This window comes from Carettochelys insculpta, chromosome 23 (genome assembly GCF_033958435.1).
Source record: "Carettochelys insculpta isolate YL-2023 chromosome 23, ASM3395843v1, whole genome shotgun sequence".
Classification (NCBI taxonomy): Eukaryota; Metazoa; Chordata; order Testudines; family Carettochelyidae; genus Carettochelys; species Carettochelys insculpta.
This window is the reverse complement of record NC_134159.1, coordinates 20,278,242-20,292,001: the sequence shown is the minus strand read 5'-3', so window position 1 is coordinate 20,292,001 and position 13,760 is coordinate 20,278,242. Positions and strand designations below refer to the sequence as shown.

Sequence of the window (13,760 nt, the reverse complement as noted above, 5' to 3'; positions counted from 1 at the left end):
TAGAAGCCCCAGTCATGAACCTCAGTATGTTCAGTGCCATACAAACACATAATAAAAATGTAGTCCATATCACAAAGATCTTCTTAAGTACATGATTTCAATCTTAATATCTTCAGAGAGAAAAGTTCTTTTTATTGAGTTTAAAGGGCTGATTGCCATAATTTCTCATGGTTTTATTCATCTCTATTCTCTGGTATTCTGTTAATAGTTAAGCCTGTTTAAGACACTAGCCCTTTTAATACATAGGCCCTGGTACTATAATTGTTTCCATGTTTCCAGAGAATTTCAAACTGAATGGACCCAGTCCTTCACATTTATGTCGAGTTCTGCTGGGCTCCCTCTGTGTCTCATTTGCCAGCAATAAAAAATGCAACCTCGAGGCATTTTCTCTAAAACCACACTGCTTTTGCGAAACAGTATCCAGCTGGAGATGCAGACTATTTTAGAGCAGAGCCCCAAGAGTTCACTCTCGCATTTTCTCAACACAGGTTCAGGGCTATGGGGCTTATTCTACTTAAGTAATATAGGAACTTATACAAAGCCCTTGGAAATCAGTATAAAAGCTGTTGATTTCAGTGCGCTTGGAATCAAGTCCACAGAGTGCTTTTTTTAAAGAGACATGGCGTTCTTTTTCAGTTCTCAATACCATTTTAAAACTTATCAGAATACTAATTTGAATGGATATTTGATCACACAAAATGCATGTTGTTTATACATGTTTTTACACATTTCATTTACTTAGTCAGTTTTCCTTCCACAGTTATGTGTCTCTCTCGGACAATGAGAAGACTGGATACAAAGCACGGGAGCTGAAGTCTGTATACGTGGATGCAGTAGGACAGTATCTAAAACTCACTTTCCACAAAAATTACATCAATAGATACAACTTGTACAGTCAGGTAAGATGCACTAAAATGGTTATTTGATGATCTAGACTGGGGTCTGCAACCTGTGGCTCCAGAGCAGCCTGTGGACTTCTTTCTGGTGCCTGATGCTGTAATTGCAAAGTTTATTGAAAATAATCAGGAGTGTTTTGTGCTTTTTTTTTTTTTAACTGCAAATGTTTAAAAGCCCAACAATGAACACCTCAGATCTAAATAGCAAACAATATTTGATTTCGAAACGGTGGATAACTTCCCCTTTAATATTTGCAGTGTATTGTGGGATATGACACTGCATCTGTCTTTTGGTCCTGTTGCTAATAAGTCTTCATTTTGAAAAGGAAAAGGAAGCTTGTGGCCTTCCTGCTGTGAAGGGCAACATGTATTTTATGAAAGCAAACTGAAATTAAATGTGAAGTAAAATTGGCGTAATTAAAGTGGGGCTGGAATGGCTTCAAAAAAGAGGAAAATTGAAGATGAAAGCAGAGAATTTCAAACTGAATGGACCCAGTCCTTTGCATGTACATCAAGTTCTGCTGGGCTCCCTTTGTGTCCCATTTGCCAGCAATAAAAAATGCAACCTCGAGGCATTTTCTCAAAAAACACACTGCTTTTGCCAAACAGTATCCAGCTGGAGATGCCAGAAAAAAAGCCATGGAGGAGCTGCTATACAAAGCAGAGTAAAGTAAGAACGCATTTGCTTAATGAGTGAAATCACCAAGTAGCTTAACTGGCTAGGTTTGCGGCAACTCAGGGGATCATGAAACAAGGACACCAATTCATGGATGCCAAATATATGAAAGAGTGCTTTATCAAAGTATCAGAGCTGTTGTATGGTGATTTCATAAACAAAATTGATAAGAATCTAGCATCCTCCAGAGAGAAGGTTCAGGAGCGAAAGTCAGAAAGATAGTGGTGCAAACATACACATATAAAAGTGAGGAAATACAATATGTAAAATGTTTGTGAATGTCTTTCAGTAAACATGTATCACATTAAAAATCATTGGGGTAGCCGTGTTAGTCTGGATCTGTAACAGCAGCGAAGGGTCCTGTGGCACCTTATAGACTAACAGAAAAGTTTTGAGCATGAGCTTTCATGAGCACAGACTCACTTCATCAGATGCTGATGAAGCATCTGATGAGGTGAGTCTTTGCTCACGAAAGCTCATGCTCAGAACTTTTCGGTTAGTCTATAAGGTGCCACAGGACCCTTCGTTGCTATTAAAAATCATTGTGTGTTGTTCTTAAAATAGACATAAATTATGGTTTTTGATGTTATTTATTGAGGACTGTCCAGTATTCCTACACATTGCAGCTCTGGAATGATTGATTTTTATTTTTTTTACTGAACTTGAAAAAGATGGCTCTTCTTGCTAGTTTGGTTGCCGACCCTGATCTAGACAATATTATAGCTGTTAGAGACTGCCATAGCAAAATGCTGTTTTGATTATTTGTTGTGAATGAGTAATTCTCAGAAAAATGTCAGTTTAGTCTGATCTTTTATTTAAGGTACAAATTATTAGCTTCAATTTATACTACACTTAGGACATTTTGATAGTATGAAGAGAACTGTAGTTTGGCACATTTTCATCCAAGCATTGCAGTGTATCTTAAAAATAAATACCTATCTGAAGGTAGAAATTCTCTTGTTGGCTGCTCTTAAATCAGATTGGCCAGAAGTGGTATTCAGTGAATCCAGAACAGATTAATCAAGTATGTAGTTGTATGCTAATTTTCATGTTGAGCTTTTGATAGTGCTTACACCAAGACAAACAGCTTTTTGTGAGGTGGAATGCTGATCTCTTGCACACCACAGTATAGTGCTTTGGGACCTGACTTTTTTCTTCCCGCAAGTGAAATAAGTAGTTACACTGCACAGCTATCCAAAATGAGAGAGGCTGAGAACAGACCTCTGTAGCTATCCATAATTATGCTGTTCTGAATCAGGCTTATTTCTAAAATGGGAGTATCAGACCACTACAGTATGCTGTCTCTAACCAAGTTACTTTAACTAATTTAGTAACTAATTATTGAACTTATGCATTTCATGCTTAAAATGAGCTCATGCCTACTTATGCTTGGGTATATGAATTTAAGTAATTCACTACTAGATTATTTTCGGAAAGTAATAACATTTGAAGTACCAGCACAAGCTGTGTAGTGGCTCAATGCATGTTACATAATGATTTTGTTTGTCTTCATAAAATACAAGTGATTAACAGGGGTCTTGTGCATCAGTGTTTTCTTTTTAAATTCTACCTTAGGTTGCTCTAGTAGCAATAAATATAATTGGGGAACCTGCAGACTACAGCAATGAGAGCAATAATGTAAGTATATAAAGCTGATTATATAGGGAAGTTTCCCTAAAATATAGACTGCTGAATGTTGCTACACTTGTACTTAATAATGTGCTTCACCAAATGTAGGGTGACTTTTGATTTGTTGTTCTTACATCAGTTTTGTTTAAACAGACCCATCATGTGCTCATTTCCTGGCTTTATTTATTCTTTGATCGTTTCTTTTTAACTTAACTTTGAAAATAGTCTCTCTCTTGGAAAAAGTAAACCCAAATGGCATCATGGAACTGTGTATGTTAATATTTTTTTCTTTTTTGAAATGCTCAGATTATTTTGACATGCATGTGTACATGTAGTCCACTATGTAGAGTATTAAATGGTCCCCTTCCTGGATTTGGCGTTACAAACAAAACAACAATAAAGTAGAAAATGTCAGCTTTAGCCTTTTCATCAGGCTGGATAATATTCTTCACTTTGAACTGCTCAACCCACACATCTAGCTTCTTTATCCTAGGAGTCACTTCCGTCTCCTTGTCTGCATAAGTGATGCTCCTGCAGAACCTTCTTAACACACTAACCCTACAAGATTCCCACCTGATAATGAAGTGGGGTGTTTCAGGCAAATGTTGTTATTCCTATAGTATAATAAATATATAGTTTTATTTTAAAACTTTGTGTAATTTGTGCATAAGAGAATAGTTTTGCCATTTTTACTTTGTGCTAAGCAGCTAGTATTTGTCAGCAATGAGGTAAAAACTCTACTAACATTGTGAATTTTTTGTATGTGGGTGTTTGTGTGAAGATATTATTAATTCTGCTTAGTTATTTAAGTCTGAAAATAGAGGCATATAGGAGAACACATGACATGATGGTTCATGTTAATTTTAATTGGTTGAATCAATGGTTTCTAACCTGTTCAGACACATGGTTGACATTACATTAACCTTTTTCTTCCAAAGCCTTCAAGAGAGAAGCTAATTGACCATTACCTAGGAAACGCTCCAGATGACCTAGCCTTAGATGGAACATACCTTGGGTAAGGGTCTCTGCTGACACTTGGATCAGAGGAATTAAAACTGGTGACCAGATTAGGTGTCAGAACTTTGTAATTTTCAAGCTGTGAATTTAACTGATTATAGTTGGACTTCAGCATTTAATTATGTCTTACCTGCTTAATGAACGAACACAGTGCAGTCACATTGGCTATGTCTACATCAGAGTTTTGTTGACAAAACCTGTACAGCATCCACTTTCCCCAGGAATTCTGTCGACAGTAAATCAAGAGAACACGGCACTTTTATCAACAGCGTTCTGCCGCTCCCCCATGAGGCAGGACACCTCTCTTGACAGAGATCTGTCAACAGAAAGCCAGTCTGGACATTCTGGGGCATTTTCTGTTGATAGGTGGGGCTTCGGAGACACCGGGCAGCCCTGTCTGCTGTGCTTCTAGTTGGCTGTTTTGTCAAGAGAGTGGCTGGGCAGTCCAGCTGCTCTCTGCCAACAGAGTGGATCACTCTTTCTATCTGCTTTACAGTCTGGCCGCAGTCTATCGACAGAATATTTACAGTAACTTCTGTTGACAGACTGCTCATTCAGTTAAGTCTTACCTCTTTATCAGCCACCCATATGTATTATTTTTCAGAAACACTGTTTATTCTTCAAATACCAAACTTGAACCCAAGTAATTGTTGTTCTTGGCATCTTGTTAGCCAGCCCAATTTTAACAACCATTTATCTTATTTTTCTCTTTAACATTTATAGTTTAGTTACCATCACAGTGTGTATACTCTTCAGCTAATGTGGCAGCACTACAAATTTGGCCAATAGTAGCTGCTGTCTCAGCTGATAGGAGAGGAGAGTAGTATGGCTACAGACTAGCCTGTATTCTCCAGGGACTAACTAGATCTCCAAATCAGTCCTCTTACCGAGTCAGTCTCCAGCCAATTTATCATAGTAGCAGACATCTAGCTTAGTGTTTCTCAGCCTTTTTAGGCTGAGTAATTGTATGGCCCACATTTTCAAACCTCTGTTAAAGCCATATAAATTGTGCCTGCAGTAGCAGTCTTTTAGGCATGCATGTAGAGTAACTGACAACATTATTGAATGCAAACTGGAAGTTATTTGATTTACACACACTAGTTTTTACATGTGGTGTTAGTGTATGAGCAGTCTGTGTCACTCCTAGATTTTGATATTCTGACTTATATTTCTTGGCTGTTCTGATCAAATTAATCCAGTCTTGGCATTATTTGATCAGACTTGAACCCTTTAAAATAAATGAGGTCCATGGTATACTGAGGAAATAGGAAAACTAATTGTTCTCTGAATATATGTTAATCTTCTGGCACAAAAAGAGAAGGAATATGTTGTAGCTGGTGTTTCAGATTAATCTCAAAAATGTCTAATTTTTTCCTTCAGAAAGCCTGACTCTATTTCACCACTGGATGACTTGGCTTTTGATATGTACCAGGATCCAGAAGTTGCTCAGATAATTCGTAAATTGGATGAGAGAAAGCATGAAGCTGTTCGTCATGAACGTTATGACTATGCCAAGAAACTCAAACAAGCTATTGCTGACTTGCAAAAGGTACTGTTTAGTGGCTGTTATCCAAGAGTTTATTTGTCCATAAGGTGGTCCTCAATCTTTTTAAGGAAAAAGCATTTGTGTTTGGTCGCAGTTCACCCCTTTAGTGTGTTTAAAAATAACAAATGAGAAGTCAGACAACTGAGTTTTGCAGGCTGGAATTCTATATACATTTAAAAGAATGTGATTGCCAGCAACTTTAATGACATGAAAGCATCTTTTTTCAGGTTGGGGAACGACTTGGACGGTATGAGGTTGAAAAGCGCTGTGCTGTAGAGAAGGAAGATTATGATCTTGCTAAACAGAAAAAACATCAGATGGAAGAGTACCGCCTGAAGGTGTACCAGCAACTAGAGCTGCACAATCTTCTGGATCCAGAGCTGATGGTAGGTTTCACTAGTCATCTCAAAATAAACACATGGGCTGGGTCTACACTACAGAGTTTTGTAGACAGAAGGGGCATTCTGTTGACACACCTGAGGGAACATCCACACACTTAAAGCGTTCTCTCAACAGAACTCTGCATTTTCCTTGACTGTTATGCCTCAAATTTTTGAGGGATGCTATCATCTCTGACGGAATACTGTCGATAAAAAGTGCAGCATAGATGCTTCTGTCGACAGAGGGCTTTCTGGTTGCCTGGCAGCCCTGTTTGCAGAGCTGCTATTCCATTTTCTGGTGCCAGAGGGCAGTGCAGCCTGGCAGTTCTCTGTCGACAGATGTAGATTCAATCCATCAATGGAATACTGTCGATTTCTCTATCGACAGTAACTTCTAGTGTAGACGTAGCCATGGTGGTTTGACTCAAGGCTTTATCAAGTAGTATTGTAAATAGAGGTGTGCCTCAGAAGCTAAAATATAAACTCAAGGGATAGGACTCAGTAGATAACTGGCAGAGTATTGCTGTTAAATCTTCACATTTTTCTTGGATTGTTAGTTGCTCATATAGCAGCAGATGTTGGCTTTCTCTGTTCTGTATTCATCTATTTTTTCCAGCGTATCCCCTTAGCGATCTATAAATAATAATGTAAAGACACTAACCAGTGTTCACTATAAGCTGTGTACTTGTGCAGCTGCTCAGAAGAGATTCAGATACCACTCAGTTGATTAGCAGAGCGCACACAGCTAATTTGGTTTCTCCTGCTGATGCACATTTGCACAACCCTCAGAGCATATAAAAAATTATTCTACATGTGGATGGAAAAGATTAGGGAGAATGTTGCTCCTATCATATCGGTTACACACACAGTTTGCATAATTTACAGGTCATCCAGCGTAGTCACAGGTTTTTCAAGAGAGACCTTCAAGTCATTTAGTCTGGCCTAAACATAACCAATGTAGCTTTTTTCATATTTCTAGCACCTCTTGTTGTTGCTAACCTAAATGTGTATGGCATCACTGGAAACCATAAGAGTTCAAAATCTGTTGTGCTGATGTCTCAGCTAAATCCCCTCTAAAATATGCACCGGCCTCTCAAGAGCCATGCAGGTGCTTGGGGTTACATCAGAAGTGCCTCTCCTCTGGCCCTAGTCCCAGAGCAGCTGCTGTGAGAGAAGGCTGGGGCAAGTTCTCTCTCCCTGGGGTAGCCTGCACCTCAAACCCCTCAGCCCCACCCCTGCCACACACAATCTCCATATTTGGTGCACATAACAAAAAATTCATTCTACACATGAATGGGAAGAATTAGGAGGAATTTGATCCTAAGGGGTATTTATAGTTTTCTGTCATACCTGGAAAGAATTATTTGCCAGTTAGGTGAGGCTGCTTATAATCTTGTTGTCTTGTCCTTTGGGTTGCTTTGCTCTTATCCAAGACACCTGCATCTAGAGTCAGGATTATAAATGGAGTCGTACTGATGTAATACAGGTTGAACCTCTCTAGTGTGGCACGCTCTTGTCCTGCAGCATCTGTTGTGCTGCATGATTTTAGTTAGCTGGGTGTCCACTTACCATGGGTGGGGCCAAGTTTCACGTGGTTCCCTAAAGTTTTACAGCCACCAGTCCTGGATCTCAGTGTTCTGTCCTCTTGTTTAGCTGTAATTTATCCCCCAATTCTCTTCTACATACCTAGTAAGCAGTGGAAGTGTTAATAATGCTGGTAGACAATATTTACCTCCTGTGGTTTGGCAAATTCTCTTATTAGGCACCAGTCAGATCCCAAAGGTGCCAGACTAAAAAGATTCAACCTGAAGTGGTGACTGAGCTTCACTTTCACCATTCTATTTTGCAGCAGTGTACAGAAATCTTATAGTAAAAAAACTGCCCTTTCTTTTCTCAGATCCGAAGACCTCCTGAATTGCCCCTTGAGCCTGTGGCTTACTCAGTTATCCCTCGGCAAAAGAAATCTGCTCAGTCATCTCAACATGAGAAAACAGAAGCACAGAAGAACGAACCTTTGCCTCAAGAGGAGCTGCCTGAGACAACTTCTCCTGAACCCATTGTTCCTGAACCCCCTGTTTCTCCTGTAGCCCAGCCACCAGTCTCTGTGGAAGGTTTTCCAAAGATAAATGTAAGTGAAATTGTTTATCTGTATCTTCTCTGATTTGAAGTCTCCCAAATTTCCAAGAGACTGTTCATCATATAATCATTCAAAGCTTGAATTGTCCAGTCAAAAGTCACCTTTCTTGGCTGTTTCCCCAGGAATCTATCAAAGAAAATTGTTTTCTTACTACATTCAGCTTCCTGTGGGGAATCTGTTATATTGATGTCTCGTATGCCGTCAGAAGTCAGCTTACTCTTATGTTAATCTGTGCTCATGTATTAGTAATAACTGGCCTATATGTGCGAAGGTAAGGGGTGAAGCAGCCGGGAATGGGGACGAAGAATGTAAATGCACCCTCCCATCTCCGGTTTCTCCCTTCCTCCCTGCTGCACTGTGCAGGGTGTGCCTGCAGGGCATGATGGGGAAAACCAAGGCACCCTGAGAACTACGGTTCCTTGGTCACCTCCCTGCCTAGAGAGCTGGCCCCAGAGGAGAGAAGTCCCTATATTTCCCATCATGCCCTGGGCCACTAGCAAGAGAAGAGTGAAGAAGGGAAGGGAATATTGTTTTTCACTTGCGATATGACAGCAAGATCCCAGAAGTAATTTCTATAAAATTTTTATTCTATACCTTTTTAGTACTTTATAACAATCATTTTACCAATCACTTTCCACTCAAATTTTCCATTAATCTCTCTTATGCATAGTTGTTGCATGACTATTTTGAACTTCTTTATATTTTAAAAGAAACTCAGTTGATGTTTGTTTATAAAAAAGCACCTCCACAAATAAATTCCAGTGCATGGGCATGAATAATGCTTAGCATCTGTTATGTGAGACCCCTGAAGGCTTTACAAATAGTCAAGAAGACTGAGTTGAGTAAGGTTTTATAGCCAATGTATAAGTAGGAAAACTGTAGCAAAGAGAGCTTAAGTAACTTGTCCAAGGTCACACTGCTGGTTCACTTCAGAGTGGGGCTACAACTTAGCTTGTTCCACTGATAACATTCTTCTTTCAGAAATTATCAGGTAAGTGCAGGCTCAGGGCCAAAACAGCATCAGAGAATGTTCTGGAATTAGACTGAAGAACACAATAATGACTTGGTGTTGCATTCACCGCAAGGAAACGTAATCCTAATAATGTTCTTGGAACCAGAAACAGTAAGAGTATGTTGACACTGCAGTTAAAAACCCAAGGCTAGCCCTGGCCAGCTGGCTGGGGCCACAAGGCTGATTATTTGCAAGATAGGCATCCAGGCTCAGGCTGGAGCCTACACTCAAGAATCCTGTGAGGTGGAATTGTTCCAGTGCTCAGACTGCAGCATGAGCTGGAACATTGGCTCTGCAGTTAAACAACCTCTTAGCCTGAGCCCCTGAGCTCAATCAGTTGGCTCCCACAACCTGTCAGTGCCTAACTGCAGTGTAGGCATGACCAGTAAGGCCAGCCCCACTTCTGCTTAAGCCAGTGGAGACTCCCCCGACTTCGTTAAAAATTGGATTGGATTTAAGAGCAGCAATAATCTCTTTACAGCTCTCTGGAGTAACTGTCTGTTGACTTCATATCTGGAGAGTGGATATAAATGGAACTCCATAATGTTTTTAATCTTATCTGCTTAATGTCACATGAAATATATCCTTTGTACCAACTTCCATTCTGAAAGCACAGTTGTCATGGTAACAGGAAGGGGGGAAAAAAGAAAATGTCCAAACCTGAATGTAAAATGCAGGAGCTACAACTGTGGAAAAAACTCTGGATGGATTGTGTTGAAATGAATCAAAGTAGTAATGAAGCAACATCTGAGCTGAGTCACATTTAGAATTCCTTTGCTTGTCTTTTCCATTAGGTTGAATTTTTGCCTTATGATGAAAGACCTCTTCCAGCTATTCGTAAACAGCATGAAGATGGATTTGCCTACCTTGAGCCGGAGATGAATGAAGAAGATATTAGTGATATTCCAAGAAGTGGCATTACTGGGGAACCAGAACCATTAACTGAGAAATCACTGAGAGAGGCCAGCCCTGCAATTGAAGTTTTCGGAGAGGCCTTGGTAAAGATGGGAAAAATAAAGCACTGTGCATTTATAATCTAGATCTAGAGATTTAGAATTCTCTTTGTGAGGAAAAACATGAGATAATGGCTTCATATGATTAAATAGAACTGCAAATCTAAAGTTTGATATTGCTATAATCTAGTACCTGCTTTCAGCATTCACATGCCTACCTAACTTTCTGTTGCTAATGAGCTGATTTAAATATTTCCAGGGAAGCCTATTAGGTGTAGACAAAATTATGTAGATTTAGTCTATCCATTTTTGGGAATCAGATGTTTGCAGATTATCTGCTTTAGAATTTGTCCTCCTGATGGAATGCCACAATGATTGGTGCTGTGTGAGAAGAGAGGTAATTGCCAAAACCTGGGATAGTTTGTTGAGGTTAAGATATTAATCCTCTTTCCTTTGGCTTAAAATCTCATTTTCCCTTTAAGTGATTTTTATGGTAGACATTTTCAAAGGTGCAAAGAAAGTTCCCTCACTCCCTTTGAAAGTAAATGAGATTGGGTGCTAAATTCCCAAATTTCAAAAACAGATTGCAACAAGAAGCTGCTGAGCTGGAATTCATATGCAAATTTGATACAGTGAACCAAAGACTAAACAGACACTTGGAGTGGTATTCATATTACAGTAGGCCATTTTCTAGTCAGGTTTTTGTCACCTTTTCTCTGTTGGCAATGAGCTATGTACGCTCTGATTCCATTAGCACTGATGTCATACTCCCTTCTCTGTATCATTGTTTTTTATTTCAACATCTGAGGCGGTGAGTTGTAGCTCACAAAAGCTTATACCCTAACACCCTAATAAATTTGTTAGTCTTTAAAGTGCCACCAGACTCCTTGGTGTGTTTGCTGAAATAGTCTAATATAGCTACCCCTCTGAAACCTGCCATCTTTGCTTTGCAAGTGTCTTCCTCTGCCAGATTAAATTATGGGTTGAGTTTCTAGTATTGCCCATTTTAACAGGTTGTATCTGTATCAGGTTGCAGGAGCATATTCCAAGACATGGTCATATCGAGAAGATGCACTACTTGCTGTATATAAAAAGCTGATGGAAATGTCTGCTGGCACATCTAAGGATGATTTAAAGAATATGCTTAGAGCTGCTGTCTTTCTTATAAGAAGAGCTATAAAAGATATAGTGTCTTCGGTGAGTAATACTGTCTCATAATAAAAATCTTCATTGAAGCTCCAGTCCTGTTCAACTCTGTGCAGGGCTGAACTCACATGGAACAAGTTGCAGGATCACGGCCTAGTAAATTAAGGCTTTTAGTGGAGAAAATAATTGTAAACATATTAAATATCTGAATAGCCTACACTCGTGCTGTTGTATTAATTTTGGCTTTGAATTTTAAGTGCAATTTTACAAAAATGTGAATTCCTGCAGCTTTTTGATTGTTGCACAATTTAGTAAAATGCATAATATGTAGGACTAAATATTTTAATAGTTTAGAAAATATGAGTATCTTTGGTTGTCTGTATATTGCACACAACCAACAATGGAGACAGGGTTCAATAAATTTTTACCAAATTTTTTATACAGAATATAAATTCTGGAGTAGAATGAAAAATTTAAATTTAGCAAATATGTTTTATGGGTAATGTATCCTGTAATTATCCTCTGTGCTTCACACAACATGAGTGAAAGATAAGAATCCTAAAATTGATCTTAATTTTAACAGTTTTTTTCTATAAAATACACTACATAACAAGTAACAGTTAAATTTGCATAGAAGGAGGGTAATTAAGGCTACTTGTGTTTTGCAACAAATAGTTTTTGAACACTTTTTCCAAGTGAATAGAGAAAGGTAGAATATCTGCCTTTACTCAAATCATTTAATCTAGTGTTGGATAAAATCAAGGCAATATTTTTCACATTTGTAGAATTCAAAGTTAAGCAATGGGCTTGGAAAAGGAACTATTGATACAATATGTACTAAAATTGGGCTGGACTGCTTTATAAAGCTGATACAGGGAACAAAATGGGTTGAAGAAGGTAACCTTTTAGCCTCCAGCTATGCCTCAGGAGATTTTAAAGAGCTCTTTTTCAAGAACTTGCTGGGTGCTATAGAAAATTAATGGAAGGTATTGTTTGGCCTTTCATGTTAGGATTTAAATCATATTTTCTAAGTGGAAAGAAACACCTGAGGTCAACTCCATTACCATGCTTTCCATTTTATTAATTTTAGAATTTTGCTGCTGCTTTTAATTATAGAAAACCAACCTAATATTATTACATGGAAGCAGGAATTTCTAAAATACTTTTGTTTTAATAATTTTTTTAATTCAGGTTTTCCAGGCTTCCCTGAAACTTTTGAAAATGATCATCACACAGTATATACCAAAGCATAAACTAGGTAAACTGGAAGCAGCTCATTGTGTGGAAAGAACCCTTCCAAATCTGCTTTCTAGAACAGGAGACTCCTCAGCCCGTCTTCGCATTGTGGCTGTGAACTTCATTCAGGTAGGAATGTCATCTGGAATTTCATATTAGATTGACTTTTAACACAACATTTAGCTGTTTTACCCACACATAGACAGATTGAGAATGCTGCAAAGAGAGGGGCTGCCTGACATCTGTCCAAAATCAAATGTAAAGTTTATATATGAAAATGTAATAAGATACACTGGCTCTGCAGTGTTCAGTTTATCTTGCTGATTTAATTTAAATAAGCCCCATATCGTGGCTGTAAACTTTTACTAAATATTAATCACCCTTTTAGGTTTTGAATTGAGTATTTACCAGAAATACCATATTCCAGATTCCACCATCCTGTTTTTATGCAAATTGTTCTGGGCTACCAAAGCGCTTCAAGATTCCTGGGCTACCTGCTAACTGTGCTGCTCTACTTCCAAGTAGTCAGCTGTGGGAACCAGCCACCCCACCATCAGAAAGCCCTCCATTCCCAGCCTAAGTTGCAAAACTTGGGAGCTCCAGCAACTGCTCTCTGAAATTGACATTCTTGTCCATTTCACAGCTGTAGCAATGGCTGAGCTAGTAAGAGAGTGAATTTTAGTCAACAGCAACCCTGAAGGAAGCATGTTTCTTTTTTGGAAATGTCACGTGTGGTGTATCAAAAGCAAAATATTCAGGATTGCCAGTTCACAAGAAATTTCAAAATATTGTACTGAATTGGTGTTAAAACATAAGTGAGTGTTTTGAACTATCTCATGAACTGAAATTCCTGAGACTGATCTTGTACTTCTTGTGAAAACAGGAGACAAACTCTCACAGGATTTGGGCCTGAATTATGGAACTCACAAAGGAGATAGTGACCATGAACCTCACAGTTGTTTGCAGTAACACCATTTGTTTGACTTGACCCCTCTCAATTACTTTTTCAGCAGCTTGCTCACATCTACTGCCTGTGGAGTAATCTGCTAAATTTCAGTCTAGTCCTGCAGGAGCAGAATGGTGGGAAAGTTTAGCTTATTGTTCTTTTCTATTAATTTGAGTGGTACTGCCT

General features: G+C 38.7%; 1 protein-coding gene across 3 annotated transcripts in view; it reads left to right on the top strand.

Moving 5' to 3' along the window:
- CEP104 (centrosomal protein 104) overlaps window positions 1-13,760 on the top strand; it is a 37,531-nt gene that overhangs the window by 6,214 nt on the left and 17,557 nt on the right. For 2 of the 3 annotated variants that reach the window (XM_074975831.1, XM_074975830.1), the window contains exons 4-12: window positions 761-899; window positions 3,148-3,210; window positions 4,140-4,216; window positions 5,599-5,767; window positions 5,992-6,150; window positions 8,042-8,272; window positions 10,088-10,291; window positions 11,276-11,443; window positions 12,584-12,757. In XM_074975831.1, coding sequence (XP_074831932.1) covers window positions 761-899; window positions 3,148-3,210; window positions 4,140-4,216; window positions 5,599-5,767; window positions 5,992-6,150; window positions 8,042-8,272; window positions 10,088-10,291; window positions 11,276-11,443; window positions 12,584-12,757 — 1,384 coding nt within the window. The remainder of the gene's footprint in view (window positions 1-760; window positions 900-3,147; window positions 3,211-4,139; window positions 4,217-5,598; window positions 5,768-5,991; window positions 6,151-8,041; window positions 8,273-10,087; window positions 10,292-11,275; window positions 11,444-12,583; window positions 12,758-13,760) is intronic. The other variant, XM_074975832.1, reaches the window with a different exon arrangement.